The sequence below is a fragment of the Pleurodeles waltl genome, chromosome 8 (genome assembly GCF_031143425.1).
Source record: "Pleurodeles waltl isolate 20211129_DDA chromosome 8, aPleWal1.hap1.20221129, whole genome shotgun sequence".
In the NCBI taxonomy this organism is placed as follows: domain Eukaryota; kingdom Metazoa; phylum Chordata; class Amphibia; order Caudata; family Salamandridae; genus Pleurodeles; species Pleurodeles waltl.
Genome location: NC_090447.1, coordinates 82,835,625 through 82,852,746, shown reverse-complemented (window position 1 = coordinate 82,852,746; position 17,122 = coordinate 82,835,625). Strand labels below are relative to the sequence as shown.

General features: G+C 40.4%; 1 protein-coding gene across 4 annotated transcripts in view; it reads right to left on the bottom strand.

The window, feature by feature from the left end:
* The window catches only part of LOC138249738 (beta-arrestin-1), a 702,383-nt gene that overhangs the window by 55,891 nt on the left and 629,370 nt on the right, over positions 1 to 17,122 (bottom strand). For all 4 annotated transcript variants that reach the window (XM_069203796.1, XM_069203797.1, XM_069203794.1 and 1 more), the window contains exons 9-11: positions 13,878 to 13,962; positions 12,347 to 12,419; positions 2,923 to 3,063 (exon numbers count right to left, since the gene is read on the bottom strand). In XM_069203796.1, coding sequence (XP_069059897.1) covers positions 2,923 to 3,063; positions 12,347 to 12,419; positions 13,878 to 13,962 — 299 coding nt within the window. The remainder of the gene's footprint in view (positions 1 to 2,922; positions 3,064 to 12,346; positions 12,420 to 13,877; positions 13,963 to 17,122) is intronic.

Genomic DNA, 17,122 nt, shown 5'->3' with positions numbered 1-17,122 from the left:
TTTTGGGAAAACTGTATTCTGTGGCACACTAAAACAGGTGATGAACCAAGAGAAGGCAGATAGGACACACGTTAATTGTTTTGTGTGACTGTCCCATTTCCAACCTCCTCTAGTTCAGGCACTATGGTCATATCACTCCACAACTCTCAGTTTCCTCTGCATTTCATGCAGCTTGCCCTTACCACCACTTAGATTGTTACTTCCTTTCTGACGCTGTGTGGGATCCTGATGATATGCTTCCTCTAGTCCATGCCTACCTTTTCCCCTATGAGGCTGAACACCAGTAAACCTGTGCTTCTTAATTACACAGTTTCTACACAGCTTCTGGCCACAAATATCCACCCACTGTGGTAACCACCATAACCTGTGTTCACATGCAATACTGCTGGCCCAAGGAACGTTGCTGACTCATATTCCCTTAAACAAACATCACTGCCCTGTAACCCACTGTTATTTAGATCTCCACTCACAGTGGTACTTGATCCTATGGTCCTTATTGCTGCTTCCAGACTGAGAGGTGAGCTGTTGGACTTTTCCATATCAAAGATCTAGTTCCAGGTCATCTCATCTCCCTTGTGTCAAGTAAGACAGGAGTTACAACCAAAGGCAGAATAACATCTGCAGATCACAAAGTGACCCGTCTACTGATTCACTATAAACGCTCTCCAGTTGGAAGTAGGCAGGGCAAAAATCTAATTACACTGGAATAATGTGCATATTTTGTAGGATTTCCCACATTATGTTTGTTAGGAAAAATTACAGCCACTTGTGCCCAGCTTATACTTAGAATTATAATGTCCTTATCTCCACTCATCGGGAGAACATGTACATTTATGGGATGGACCATATCTCTGTACAGAGCAGTATATTTAGCACACATATGTAGAGGGAATAACTACTTCCATAAAACATTGACATACAATATAGTAATGTCCACATCCGATGAGAATGAAAATGAGGCAGGTATGAATTTCCACAAAGTTATGGGAATACAAATGTCCTATTCCAACCTTGCGTCCATTGTCTTCAATATTAACACAGTTTCTGTAGAGACTGAAAGGGGTCATTTATGCTTTTATCATTGCAGCTGAGACCTACCCGCTAGGGCTGAGCTAGTGCACTATATGAAGCCTTTGTAGGCTGAACTCACTGTTTCGCCCCTCACAGTGCCCAGCACTCCTTCTCTAGCCAACGACTGACATTTACAATCATATAAACATTGAAGAAGTGTGTGGTAATTTGAAAACGGCATACTTCTGGTGTTGTGCTGGTTTAGAAAGATGCAGTGAAGTGTTAATTAAATACAGGGGCATGTTAAGGTAGGGGACCAGCTGTTAAGGCAACTGGCCAGTTGTTGGGGGGGTAGGTATCTATACAGGAAGGCAAATGTGTGGAGATGTTCTGACCCCATGCAGCTTTCCATGTATGGCCGTACAATACTACTTCCTGGGGTAATAGTGTGCCCTCCAATAAGTTACTTTATTTCCGGTTTAGCACAGCACTGTAATCTAAGGCCCATGTGTATCTTGAATGAGGGAGCCATTCCTTCAACTACAGCCCCTAGACCCACACCCTTTGGTCTCCTCTCTGGAATGTTCTGCTGATAATTTTACAGGGGAGAGCTCTATGTACTTACACCAAAGACTAGAGGCCCCCTCCCCTCAGGAGATTACCTTAGTGAAGAATTAACTAGATTTGTTGTTTAAATAAAATGAGATAACCTCATTCAACATGAATTAGTATTTTACTGCTAAATCAGACCTGAAAAACTAAATGAAGGATGTGAGGACTACATCTACCTCAATGCCACAGGACCTTCATGAAGGTAGTTTCACTGGTGGCTTATACCTGTGAAAAGTTCTGTGCTGTACACATGAAATTATAAATGGCAATAATGAATAACTGAAATGTTATTCACTAAGGGTTTCTGAGTGTTTTCAAAGAGGCAATCTGAGGGAAGCACTGAAGGCCAAGTGTATGAAGGACCCAGTCAATAACTAGAAGCCATTTCTGCATATCACTTTTAAGGTAAGCAGTCATTTTTAGAGAGTCTGTGGCACTAATCCAGCACTAGTCAAAATGGGCATAGCCTGCCTCGTTATTAGTAATGAGAGAGGATTCCATATGCAAATCATTGCAAATGGCTGTGAATGGAAGGATGTAGGCCTGTGAGGGAGAGCAGACCTTTGTCTCTATATATCTGTGTTCACAAAATGCTACCATTGCAGCCTGGTCCCTTGAAAGAGATAGGCACTGCAATGAAAAGGGAATATATCACTGTCCATGGGACACTGAAGAGAGCATGCAGGAATTTCATTGACAACTGTCTGCTACCGCTGTTCCTTGCCACTGAGCTCACATAGTGGAAGCTGTCCCTCAACAAGTTTGCCGCTGGATACCACCCTCTTTCAGGAGTTGATAGTCTTTTTCTGCAGTTGCAAACCATTGTTATGTATCCTTACAATTCAGAAGGAACAGGGGACGACCCTTTTCCACACTCATTTCTGTTCCCTCTTCCTCACAATTTTCAAGGACTCCTGTTGTGGATAATGTGAGTTGCATAGTTTTTTGTGACTTGCAATGCTTCTTCAGCTCTTTCTAAGCAGGGTTTGTGTCTACGCACAGTCTGCCATTTAGCCCATTGCAGGTGTTGTGAACGAAAAACCCGTTAGTACACATGGCCCTGAGTAGCTTAATTCTACATTTGTAAGCCCTTAGACTCCAATGTAAGTTACTTGTTTTATGTCTGCTATCATAATACCAATATATTATATCAAAAAGCTGAACTTAGCAATGTGAAATGCAAATAAGCTGCACTTTATGTAAAATCATATGTTTAGTAGCAGTTGTAATGGTGTTGCATATCATAACACTGCATACATTGTTAAATACATAGCTTCAGCATTAAGAGAGTACCCTTACAATGTGCTTGATGCCAGGTTCGTATCTTCGTGCTTCAGCTTCCCATCGAGAGCCAGTCCTCGCTTCTCTCGGTTGTTGGCGAGAAATGGAGTCAAGGTGTAGACTTTGCAGAACGTTGAACTGGGGGCCACAACATCACTACTAAAAAAACAAAGATGAAGAAGGATAAAAGTAGAAAGTTGATTTAAAAACATATTTGTTTTAGTTTTTTCAAATTTTCTTGCACAACACTCGGTACTGGTCTTTATCTGATGACAGATGCAATTTGATTGACTATGTGGGTCATTATGACCCTGGTGGTCTTCTGACCGCGAGGGTAAAGGTGGCGGTACCACCCCCAACAGGCTGGCGGTGAACACTGCCATATTATGAGTGTGGAGGTTGGCCGCTGCCAACCTGCCACATCTCCACTCATACCCCCATGGAGGTCGGATCATCTCCGACCCGGCGGTCCACAGAAGACCAGCGGCAGTATTAGGAGCAGCCTTTCCGCCATTGTTTCCGTGGCTGTAGCACCGCCAGGAAGCCATGGTGGAAAGGCTTCTGGTACAGGGAATTTCTTGCCTGTCACCGGAAGACGACCCCCCCCCACCAGGAAGCACTAAACACCCCCTCCCCCCTCTATACACACTGACCCCCAACCCCCTCCAGGCACAGTGCCCCCTCGCACCATCCCCCTCCAGAGACAGCACACCCCTCCCCACATACATGCACATGCACACAGACACCCACACGTACCATGCATACACTCATTTACCCACACTTACATACACGCATTCACTCACACACATATATACATGCATCCATTTCAACATTCATACATGCATTCACTCAAATGCATCCATACTCGCATCCACCTCAGCACTCATACACGCATACTCACACCCATCTAAACATGCATACTCACATGCAGACAAACATGTATTCACCACAACGCTCACACTCGCATACACACACGCATACACACTTACATGCAAAACCTCTACGTGGACTGCTTTCCAATGCACTGTGTGATATACCTGAAGAATGGCTCAGCAAGCTGAACAAAAGCATCTGCACATACACTGTTCTGGAGGCCATGAGTTGAACCATGGCTCGTCTTTCTGTCCTTCCACAGTGGGTATATTGAGCCCACAAATCTGGCAATAGCAACATCTGTTATTTACAGCACTTAGCAATGAAAGAAGATAAGTTTTTAGTGCTACATTAAAATATATATATTTGATAATGAACTCGATTTTATAGAGTGATTTCACAAGTGCAGAATTCTGGGCATTCTAGAGTGCACCTCTGTACCTTGTAGGGTGTAACAAGTCACATTCACAAGGGAAATTACCAACATGTTAGGCTTAAGGTCCCATAGGGATGTATCTTTCTGTATCCCTCTCAGGATAACCAACAGGGACAATCAGCTTAGTTCACTGATACATAGAATTTGCACCTCTATATTGAATTTGGATCCATTTCTTACAAGGATAGAATTATTAGGATTTTTTGTAATAATGGCCTTTCATGGTAAAATAATGTAATGCGTCTAGTGTACAGAGAAGGACAGAAATGGAGAATAAGTTTCATTTAAAATTGTGGAGAGGCATGGGGCATTTCTTCTCCTTCCTGCTCTCCGCACCTTTAGCTTTCCTTTTTCCTCATTTTCCTCATAGGATATCTGTCCTTTCCTTTCCTTCTTAACCGCTCTTCTATTCCTTCACCCTCCTTGTCTTTCCACATTAACCTTCTTTCTTTACTCCTTCAGATTCTTCCTTGAGCATCCTAGGTTCCTGTTGTCTCTCTCTTACTTTAGAGTTTGCCTTATTGCATGATGATATATTATTAGATTTACAATTTCTTGACACTCTTGTTGTCATCAATTCTCTTGCTTCTTGGAATGATATCATGAATGTACAGCACAGAGATATTTTGAGATGGTGTGCACTTTATAAAAATATAAAATTAAAAAAGAAATGTAGACAGACATAAGACTATAAAATAAAATAAAATAAAATAAAATAAATAAATGTGGACAGGCATGTAGGATCTAGAAAGAGTTTTTGGGCTGTATTACATCCTTGATGGAGAGGTTTCCTCCATCACAAATGTGACGGATACTCTGTCTGCCGTATTATGATCTCATTTAATTCTATTGAGATTGTAATACGGAGGACAGGATATCCGTCACATTTGTGATGGAGCAAACCACTCCATATAGGTTGTAATAAGGCCCAAAGACATGTATGAAAAAGTACAGAAAGAGTTTAGAATATATGTAGACAGGCAGGGAGAAATAAAGAAAGTGTCTAGAGTACATATGTGAGCAATAGCTGAGAAGACTACAAGGGCTATTATCACTGATAAAGACTGGTCATGAAACAAACTTTACTGATACTTCAGGAGTGTCAGATGTGGTGAAAACACATAAATTTCCTAGTGAAGAAAAGAAGGATCTTGCTTTTTTCAAATAATTAAAATTGGTTGGTTTGACAGCTTTGAATGTAGTATACTAGTTGAACCTGGTAGAGCATGAATGGGAGGAGGTATCGTAGTTAGGCACCAACTTTCCAGATCAATTGAGTTAATCAAACTGTTTTGTGTCTTTTATGGTCTAAACTCTTGCTTCTAAAATGAACATTGAGCCCAATTCACAAGGCTCTTTGCACATCAAAACATAATTTGTGGTCAGAAACTCCATATTGTGGTTTGCAGATTCAGCCAGTACAGATCTTTTTTAATGGAAATTTCACTTGTGACCGGGGAAACTCCACATGTGGTTTTTACACTTCCATAACTTTAAGGGTAGTGGCAGATAAAAAGCAGTTTAGTGACCTGAAGGAGTGTGGCCATATGAAATTCTTAAAATGGCCAAGTCTCATCTTTGTGTAGAAAGATTTTGCATGAGCATTTTCACCCAGGGAATATATGTAATAATTGAACAATGTGACAGGTCTGGAACAGTCTCTTATTTCACAGGGGGGTATAAGAAGTGGATTTTCCAACTTGAAAAAAAAATATCCAGTAAACAAAAACATTAGCTTAAATGTAAATGTGAACTAGGGGACTTTCTGCCAGCAGACAATTTGCCAGTCTGAGGTTACGTCTAGACATAGAATTATCCAATGTTCATAGATTTCAATGACAACCCCATGGGATTTTCTAAATCTGAAAAGATGTGTAGTTACTGCGCAAAACAGGTAGACATACACACTAACCCTACAAAATCACACAGATGCAAAAAAAATTCATCAGCTTCACAATCACTAGGAAAAAAGGTACCTTCATGCATTTTTCCAAACTAAGAAAATCATTAAATAGCCCACCCATTTCTTAATTTTACAAATTAATATGAATATTTTGCAAACAATATCTTTTAATCTTGTAAAAATATTCTCAGACCTCTAACATGATGTCTGAGACACATCAGACTGCTGGGGACCATTGCTCCATTCGGTGTCAATCAGGAAAGGTACAAATGCCTGAGACCCGCATAGGCATAAGATGAAATAATATTAAATTTGATTTCAAGATTGCCCTGCTGTACACTCACTCTGCTTGAACAATGACATTTATCAAAAAGGTGCTGGTAGTAGTGTGGAAATGAATTCTAAAGCAATATATTTTCTAGTGCATGCAACTGTAGTCAGATTTTAATCTAACTGATATAGTCTGTATGATGGATGCTATGATTCAGAGACTATTTACTTGGTTGGCTATATTGGGGTCGCAGTAGTTTTAGGGGTGGGGGTGTCAGGGTATTTTTAGTTTTTAGGGGCAGGGGTGGGAGATCAGGGTATTTTTAGTTTTTAGGGGGTGGAGTGTCACAGTAGTTTTAGGGGCGGGTAGTTTAAGTTTTAGGGGTGGGGTCGGGGTAGTGGGGTAGGGGTAGAATTGCTTTTTGGGGTGGGGTTGGGCTACAGTAGTTTTAGGGGTGGGGGGTCGCATGCTGGAACCACGCATGCCGTTCCACATATGCTTTACAAGGAATGCCTTTACAACGACAAATCATTGTTAAGGCATTCATGGTAAAGGCATTTGTGGTAATAACGTGGTGGTTGTTGTTCCGACCGCGTCGTTTAGACATGCTGTGGTTCCAGCATTCGTGTTCTGACTCATATTCATGTGCCATTACATAAAAGTGTACTACTTCCTTACTCATAAATGCTTTTGTGTTTTGGCCCCAAAGAGAATACAAGTAAATGCTACTTTTATAAACCATGACACAAAACAGTCCTTGATGGGTACAGTGTTTTCTCTGACCAGTGTAGTTTACAAAAGACAAACCTTTGCATTCTCACAGAATTTACTGACTGCAATAGGGCCGAAACCAGTTGGAACAAATGTACACAGTATGTTAGAAACATTCCAGACCAGTGGCCACTGAAGCCAACAACTAGACCAGGCTAGAAGGACAGCATGCTATAATTTCCTCTTCCAGAGAAGAAAACAGAGACAATGAAAAGTGATATTCTATAAAACAGAAGTGTACAATACCAAGGCAGTGTTGTAGGACAGTGGTATTGATTGATACAGGAAAGTATAAAGATGATCTATTCCGTTCATAAGCTCAATATCAAAAGAGGGAACAAAGCAAAATTTGAAATAAATGACAATTAAGTTTTCAAAACCATTCGCACATTATTATTATCTGTAATTTGGACTTTTTATAATAAGTAAACAAAAGAGCCACTCAGCAGCTTCTGGAGGAAAACAGCAATATGTAGAATGTCTGGCCATCAGTGTGCTGCTAGTTGTGTGACTCAGTAGGATGTTGACAAATTGTTGTCATTTCATTGGGCTGCTGTGATGTTTTTCTAAACCTTAGATTGGTCAGGGGTGGGGTCTCGGCTCTGTCAAAAAGGGGATAAATGGAGGTTGCAAGTACACAGAGGACTTGTTCTAAGTGCACTGAAGGTATAAACCTATACTCAGCAACGAGAATACAAGATACTCCTTCCTGGTGAAGGGGTGCTAGATATGATCCACAGGAATAGAAATTAGAATGAAAGAATGGGTGCCATAGGCTCATCACCTAGATGTATTATCACCTCTGTTTGAGGGCCTCATTACAAGTTCCCCACTAGCTCGATGGAGAGATACTGCAACCAAATTTGATGATTCTAGCCGGTAACTTCCTGTGAGTTATTTTCACAGACACAAGCAGATCCAGGAACACCAGCTAAAATCTTGTGTAAACATTAACCACCTGCTTGGAGCAGGTGATAAATGTGTGGGGGGCTTTCTTCTTGGTTGTGGTAGGGTATGGATTGGGGACAGGAGTCGGCAGGGGAAGAAAGGTTCTTTAATTAGCTACTGGTTGTTTTTTAAGCTACTTGATAAAGTTAAAGGGCAGTTGGGGCAGGGCGCAGCAGCTGCCTGCAGTTCCCGCAGCTCAGCTGGAGAGTCTGGGCCCAGTGTCTCTGGGTCAGATTTATTGGGTCTGATGTTTGCAGAACAGATCATTCCAGGATTAGAGACACTTGAAAAGTCATAGTTGCCTGGAGCGATATCCCCCAGTGACACTGCTCCAGCCGCTCAGGCAACTCATAATGAGGTCTTAAGTGGGAATGATAAATTGGGTGATTTAATGGTCACAGGAACTAAACAAATACTAGAGAGAGTCTAAATATTTAATTTCTCTTAGTACCTCTCCAAGGAATGTCTTGTTAAAGTTGTGGTGAAACCTTGGTGAAATCTAACTGGTATTGTTCGTGTCTTGAGGGAATGAGTTTAGGAAGGCCTGAAAAAGAGATCTCACTGAATAACCAGGTTGTGCTCTTTGGCCGCAAGCCATGGTTTTAGGTGGCAATACCGTAGCCAGGTTAAGAGAAAACCAAGGTAAAACTCAGCAACGCATAAAAGATCTCTATCATACGTTCAGGTGGGGTTATTGGTCACAGACAAAATGATGAATGAATTGGCGGAAAAGATAAAACAGGTCAACAAGGATTGTGATATTCCTGCTCTCAAAGGCCTACATATTTGTTCTGATTCCCTTTTTTATCAGTGACTGGATTCAAATGGGATTTTGACATGGATTCCTTTAGAACTGTGTGGATTTCAGAATTAATTGTGTTGCTAAGACTAACAAGTTATGAGATGGAGACTAACAATTATTCTCATAATGGAGTAGTGAAGCTTCTAACCGGCCATTCATGGACATGTTTTACACAATTTACACTTCAAGAGTTACCAACCTGATGCCAACAAAAATAAGTGGCAAGGGGTACATGGTTGGGCAGCTAGGAACTGGTTAAGACGGGCCTGGCCCTTCAATTACACTAAAGCAGCACTGGATGGTTTATAGCTGCCCTGGGCCAGATGGAGCCCAGCGCAGGACACCTGGTCAAACAATGCTACACCGGACCAGGTCAGATCATGGTCACGAGTAGAGGGGACACACTATCCTATAATTCATCATCCCCATGATGTTGCCAACTCTCTGCAAGCTCCCAGGCCTGTTGTGATTCATTCTGCTTAGAATAAGATTCCATTATTCTTACATCATCTGCGACATTACCGAGGGCTTCAACCATACTGAAATGAACAGTAGCCATTGAACCAGCAGCCCTAGAGATAACTATTTGACCCTGCCAAGTGCTCTTTCATTGGTCTCCCTGTATCACTGTGTCCACTAGTGCTGCCATTAGGTGCATGAAATTGGAGATACAATGGTTGTTCTGTGGCAAACTCTTCAACGCTACCACATAGTCAACCTGCGTGGTTCATGTTCCCACAACAGACCCCACAGTGCCCTCTCAGACAGGCTCTCTGTCCTGTTCCTAAACCGAGGTACATTATTTCATACTCTGGTAGGCAGTGTTTCTCCTGATGCCTCTTAATGGCATCAACATCATTTTGAGTCTCTCCTGCTCCTCTCCAGTGTTCAGCTTGCTGCTGGAATTTGAGGTGAGAGGCAAAAACTGAAGCTCTCAGTCCCCACTTTAGTTCACCACGGATCATACCTGTGAGAAATGTGGTTGTTAGTTGAGGCACGTGAAACTGTGCTCATACAACAGCCAAAATTCTTGTCGGGTGAACCAAAAAAGTCAATAAATTAACCTGTGCATACCCCTCTGGAAGCTTGGCACAAAAGCAGTAAGCCTTAAATTTTAGGCTTTTTCAGAATTGTGAATTACAATCCGACTTTACCATTAAAGAGGGTTTTAAATTACAAAATTCTCAGGCACCAAACATGACTTTCATCTGCTCCTAATCAAAAGATATCACGTATTCAATCTAACCCAATGTTATCCTATAGGAGAGGTAGGACTTGCAATAGTGGAAAACACATTTAAGAATTTTTCACTATTAGGACATGTTAAACTTAGTAGTACATGTCCTACTTTTTAAATGCATAGCACCCTGCCCTCTGGGCTGTTTTAGGCCTAAACTATTGGTGACTTGCATGTATTAAAAAGGCATGTTTGAGCCTGGCAAAAAGTTTAAAACAGCACACAGAAGTTGCAATGGCTGGTCTAAGACATGTTCAAAGGGCTACTTAATTGGGTGGCAAGCCCATTAGTAGCATTTAATTTACAGGCCCTGGGTACATGCTGTACCACTTTACTAGGGACGTTTAAGTAAAATAAATATACCAATTGGGGATAAGCCAATGTTACCATGTTTTAAGAAGAGAACACATGCACTTTAGCACTAGTTAGCAGTGGTAAGCCCTAAAGGCAACAAAAACTAGATCAGAAAAATATGGAGAACTAAGGCAAAATGTTTGGGGGAAAACCACCCTAAGGCTGACAGGTCGAAGAGTCTTGAACAAATATAAATCTATATCCTGTGAATTTTAAAAGTGAATGTAAGCCTGTAAGACATGCCATTTACACATGAAAATTAAATGTACATATGGAGATAGCTTTGTAAATTGGGCTCTAACAGTGCAGCTAGTCTATGAGTTGGGTCCCAAATCACGATGCAATCTGTTGCCGCATTCTGAGCGCAGGTCTGCAGTTCAAGCTCTGTATTAACAGCTTGGTGTATTCTGAAGAAACCTTAGTTTGGTACTAACCTGAAGAATGGGATCATAACACTGCAAAGAATTCACATTTTAATTGCATACTTGACTTTATTAACTCCCCACAAGTCCTGGATATACCCATTTGTTAAATGAAAGCATAGACATTGATAAGGTGTTCTCTAAACATGAAGCTACTGGTCTGCCCTGCTCTTGCTGGAGCCCAGTTTTGATTCATACTACTGATCAGTCATTCGTCCCTGATTAAGGAGAGGCTGTGAAAGGAATGACTACTTCCTTGTCAGGAAATGGTAAATATAGATTAACATTAAAGTGACAGATATTTGTACTACATATAAATGTAAATATTCTACAATGTATATCGTGTTAACAGCTGTATGACATCAGAGTGAGTCGTGGCTTACTACCATACCACGCCTTGCACTGCCAGGGGTGTAGCTATCCAGTGCAGCGGGTATAGTGGCACCTCAGCCCAGGGGATTTAGGACCCCATTGCACCCCAGTTATTTCTGTATTTTACTACTCAACAGCAAATGGCATCACAATGTACTTAGGCCTCATCCTTTGTGATGTCACAGAACTCCTCTGATGGTGCCCGACATTACACAGTTACATGTAAGTTATTATACTGATAATAAATGAACTCCTCTGATGGTGCCCGACATTACACAGTTACAGGTAAGTTATTGTACTGATAATAAATGAACTCCTCTGATGGTGTCTGACATTACACAGTTACAGGTATGTTATTATACTGATAATAAATGAACTCCTCTGATGGTGCCTGACCTTACACAGTTACAGGTATGTTATTGTACTGATAATACATTAACTCCTCTGATGGTGCCTGACCTTACACAGTTACAGGTATGTTATTATACTGATAATAAATGAACTCCTCTGATGGTGCCCGACATTACACAGTTACAGGTATGTTATTATACTGATAATACATTAACTCCTCTGATGGTGCCTGACATTACACAGTTACAGGTATGTTATTGTACTGATAATAAATGAACTCCTCTGATGGTGCCCGTCATTACACAGTTACAGGTATGTTATTATACTGATAATACATTAACTCCTCTGATGGTGCCTGACCTTACACAGTTACAGGTATGTTATTGTACTGATAATAAATGAACTCCTCTGATGGTGCCCGACATTACACAGTTACAGGTATGTTATTATACTGATGATATATGAACTCCTCTGATGGTGCCTGACATTACACAGTTACAGGTATGTTATTATAGTGATAATATATGAACTCCTCTGATGGTGCCTGACATTACACAGTTACAGGTATGTTATTATACTGATAATAAATGAACTCCTCTGATGGTATCTGACATTACACAGTTACAGGTATGTTATTATACTGATAATACATATTTACATTATTTCTTATGAAATTTGAAGAAATGAGCATCCAGTACTTACTCTGCCTCTTCCACAGCAACTGGACATTTGTACTGGGCAGTGTTAAACAAGCAGATATCTGCATACTGGCGTACTGCGCACAAACAAGAATAAAGAAACATTGTCATCGAAGAATATGTTGCAGCAGACTAATAGCTCTATTAAGTTAAGTTGTTCATTAATATGCATGAAGCAAAGTGACAGAGAACAAGGTTCAAAAGAGATGTCCCACTCCATGCAATAAACCTCTGCTTCTGCCCCCATACATTCATTTTCTTGCACTTTTTTTTATAAAAACACTTTTTAAGGTCCTCAGTGTGGATCCCCTTCTTAAACCTGCTAGGGTAGCACTGTTTCAGTATGTTAATTATAGCACTTACCTATTCTTCTCCAAATCCCCATCTTGCACTAGTGAGACGTGGGACACACACATGGGGTGGGGAGTCTTCTTTAAACATAAATACCTGATGTCTCACAGTTAACATTCTCCAAAGGGATTGGGAGAAAATCAAGTGCCAGATGCACAATGCATGCAAATGATTGTGAGTGAGACACATCCATGATCAAATTATTTGTCCTTCTCTAGCAAATAAATACCAACATATCTTCTTGAAGGTACTTGAATGAGTCTATTGTAAGTGAGAAGTACTTGTAAAGTCTGAGCTGTTTTTGACATAGAATGGCTAATTTCTAAAATAGACTGGATTATTGTATGATGGCAAGAACTGGCACAGCCTCTTCACTGAAGCTCTTTAGCATGGCTTCCCAAGAGAGTGACTAATGAAAATACAAATAACCCTTCACTTATAGTTAACGCATTCTATTGTGTATTCACTAGTTACCCATAATCACTCTTCAATGTCCTAGTAGTTAATTTTATGGTAATGATAAAGACAATGGTCCAACAAAGTCTGTACACGGATAGCAATTACCATTGGTCCAGTAAGAGATTTTGTTTATCACAATATAAGAATTCCCCAAGTAATATTTTAACCAATTGTCTTTGTTTAAGGGTCATACGATATATCAGTAATAGTGAATGAGCCTCTTGGGAGGTGAAAAACAATAACAGTGGAATTTCCTATCCTCTTACAAAAGTAGGTTGGTACAGAATGATCCAAGTCTAAGTAGACTACCAGGCTGACAAACTCAGGTGGTGCTGCGCTCCGCTGCTAGAAATTCTGATCTTTGGAGGGCTGACTCTGGCCCTGACTGTCGGTCAAATTCCTCTTCTATTCCTAGTGGTAGTAGACATGCTATATTCGTACATAAATTAAGGTGCTATCTTGAGACATCATTGATTCAAGAAAGCAGTGACTGTTCTAATCAAGATGGAACATTACAATTTCAATCCATCTTTTTTTATAAGGAAAATTTCAACCATCTCTTATTGTAGTTTCTCTCATCCGTTGATTATCGTGGCACACCTGAAACATGGAAAGTCATCAATAGATTGTTTTGGCATATATCTAAACTATAAAAAGCAGTTTCATCCAGATGATAAACATGAACCAATTACCAGATGCCTCACTGAACTTTGATTTTGCCTTACCTGAAATTTTTATTTTCTTCACCGTCTTGTTTGTATTATTCGTAACATGCACATTGACATTGATGGGCTCTCCATGGTAATAGATCTGCAGACACAAAAAGGAAAAAAAAGATAAAATGAGTTTTACAAATACAGAGTTGGGCTGATGGATATCCCGTCCACCTTATTACAAGTGTAATATATCCAGTGGCCCCTAATTTAGAATTCAGTGGACTGGTTGCTCTGTCCCAAACATGCCGGATATCCCATATGCGGTATTACTAGTGCATTATATCTAATGGCACCTGATGTAGAGGTTGGCATTTGGCGTACAGCTTACTCCATCACAACAGTGACGGATATCCTGTCTGCTGCATTACAAGGGCAGTATAGCCAAGGGCAAACTGGATATCCATCACTTTTGGGAAGGAGTAACCCATCCGCCCAAATCTAAATCAGGACCCATGTCAGAAAATGAGTGCAGTTTCAGTGTATTTTATTTCGCTTGTGAAAGCTTTAAATGGAACAAACCAAGTACAAAATATGTTGCAGGTTTCCATTAATGTTTACATTTCAGTTAACGTAAGGTCTCAGTAACCTTGACTAGACGTGAAGACGTATTCATCCGAATCTGAATCACCTAATTTCTAGGTGATTGCCAATCCCACCCCAAATTGTGAAGGCCAAGTTCTTCAAAGGCACCAAAGGGCAAAGCATTTTTTTAAAGATGCTTCATAATGAGTGAAGGGCCCCTTGTGGCTGTATACATATTTTGTTAAACACCATGTAAGAAAGGACAAACTCCAAATGCTAGTTCAATGTCCCCTTTAGCCTCCATACACACATAAACATAATAATCTGTCTAAGTTATCTGAAAAGTAGGAGCATAGAGTTTCAGGCTTCACCCTTCATAGACATAATAGCTTATTATATCCATATCAACTCTAAGGCTGCTCTTGATGATGTTTGTGTAGCAGAAAGCTATGTTCTATGCCTCCCAATAAACGTAATAGGTAGGTTGTCATTCCCAGGACCCAACATAATCACAACAGTCTTTCTTTTATCTCACAAGGAGTAGCTCTTCAGACATGAAATATGTCTATTTTATCTAAGCAACCAGAAGCGAATGCAATGGGTCTTCCACTTTAGAAATAAAAAGATAAACTATTAAATTCAGGATGGGAAGTTAGCAGAGCACTGCATTATCCTACTGAGTCCTACCTGTCCATGAAAGACACGAAGGCTAGGGAGAGTTTACATAGCCCAAAGGTCATTAGATGAAAAAAAGCATGCACTTCTCTGCCCTGCCTCGAAGGAGTTTTGCATCTCAGAGGAGCATCTATAATAAAAATACAATCTCAAATTCCAGAAGTAGTTTAAAACCCCTTAGACGATTGATGTGGTGCCAAAATTTGGACTGGAAAATATGCTTTCTGATAAAGCAAGTCAAACGGCCCTAAACCTGATTTGGGCACAAAGACAGGGCTCAAATTACATATGATTTTGTTACGTACTGCTCTCAACAATAATGTACATGTCTTAGTCAGCAATACTATTTTAAATACCACCAACAATATTATGGTATGCCTATTTACTGTATAAAGTAAACATTATATTCACCAAAATCGAAGGCTACTGCTTATACATATAGGGGTCTACTCACAAAGGAAGTTATATTTTATGTATTTTTACTTGCCTTTGGAAATTGTCCCTAAAATAGCTAAAATTAGAATATTAAGGGAATATTCATATAGTTAGTTCAAATGCACTTTTACTAACAGTGAGTTGGACGTTTCAGAACTGATTCATAAAGGTGCATAAGAGTAAGGCCCCTTAGCCATTTTGGGACTGACTTAGATATTGGTGGATGTTTTACTCCATCACAACGGTGACAGATATCCCCCCGTCGGAATCTAAATCCCATAGGAAATAATGGGATTTAAATTTCAGCGGACGGGATCTCCGTCACTGGTGTGATGGAGTAACCCGTCCGTCAATATCTAGATCAGGCCCTAACTCTCATAAGAAGAGAAAGACATTTTAAGGCATTTACTTAAAATAGATTGGTAGCAATGGGACTCATCAAACACCTTCCTTCAAATCTTCTAAATGTAACATCTAATGGAGTATCATGTGTTTCTTTTATAATAGTTTTTCAGTTTTATGTCACGGACCAGATCCATGTGGGCATTCCAGTGCTGAGTAGGAGATACAGACAACAGGACACATAGACAGGACTTGATTCAGAAGTCATCTGAAAATAAAAATTTTGAGGTCAGATTCACAGAATCAGGGTCTGTGTGGGCCACACATGAAACTTAGTCTAGAGAACAATGCATTAGTAGCTAAGAGTGTGGCCAGTGTTAAGTTCATGGGCAAGGGTGGGAGACGAAGCATGGTGAGAAAACGAGTATGAATGGGACAAACATGGAAACTACAGAAAACACCCATAAAAAGCAAAAGGTACCTTTGTGACTATTAGCATTTTGCAGGCTGTGTATATGGGGTGGTGAAGGGTAGGAAGCAGCCATATTTCATTGGGGCAAGGTAATGGGAAAAGCAGACAAGGTAAAAAAAAATAGCTTTGATTATTTGTAAAAATAACTCACTCGTGTGGATTGCAGGCTCTTTGCCGGAATAAACTGACTGGGAAGACAAAGCCATGGAAATCATCGTTTTAAATAGATTTCCATGCATACTCTTGGGGACATATTTGAATCCCAAAAATTGTCAAAATGAGAGCACTCATAGGCCTATTTGATTTCTCACTTTTTCCTATTTGCCAACCAGCCGAAATAACTAGAAGTTATATCAGTTAAGTCTTTAGCCTTCGAAGGGGGCTTATGAGAGGAAAAGGCTATATGGAGAACTCAAAAAAAGAGAGTGTGGGTGACAGCATATGAAACTGATGAAATGAGTGCATAGAAGAGAATCAAACTATTAAGTAACTGGTGTGAGTGTAAAGTGTGTATATAGGTATGAACTAAGCAGAGGGGAAGCCGGGCAGATGTTAATTATTAAGGGATTTGTATAGCCACTGGTGGTCTGAACTCAGTTCTGCCAGGGCAGAGTGGGGATGTACTCGGCTGCCCTCAAAAATATTTAGAGATCTATGCTTTTCTGATTGAGATCACTGTGCCTTCAGAAGAGTGGCATCCCCAGGATTTCTCTGAAGGTACAGACATTTTGCTGTGCAAGCACATGTTCAAAGCCCCCACACAGCCAAGAGTTTTGTTGTTCTCCCTGTTCAGGATTGTCCCAAAGAA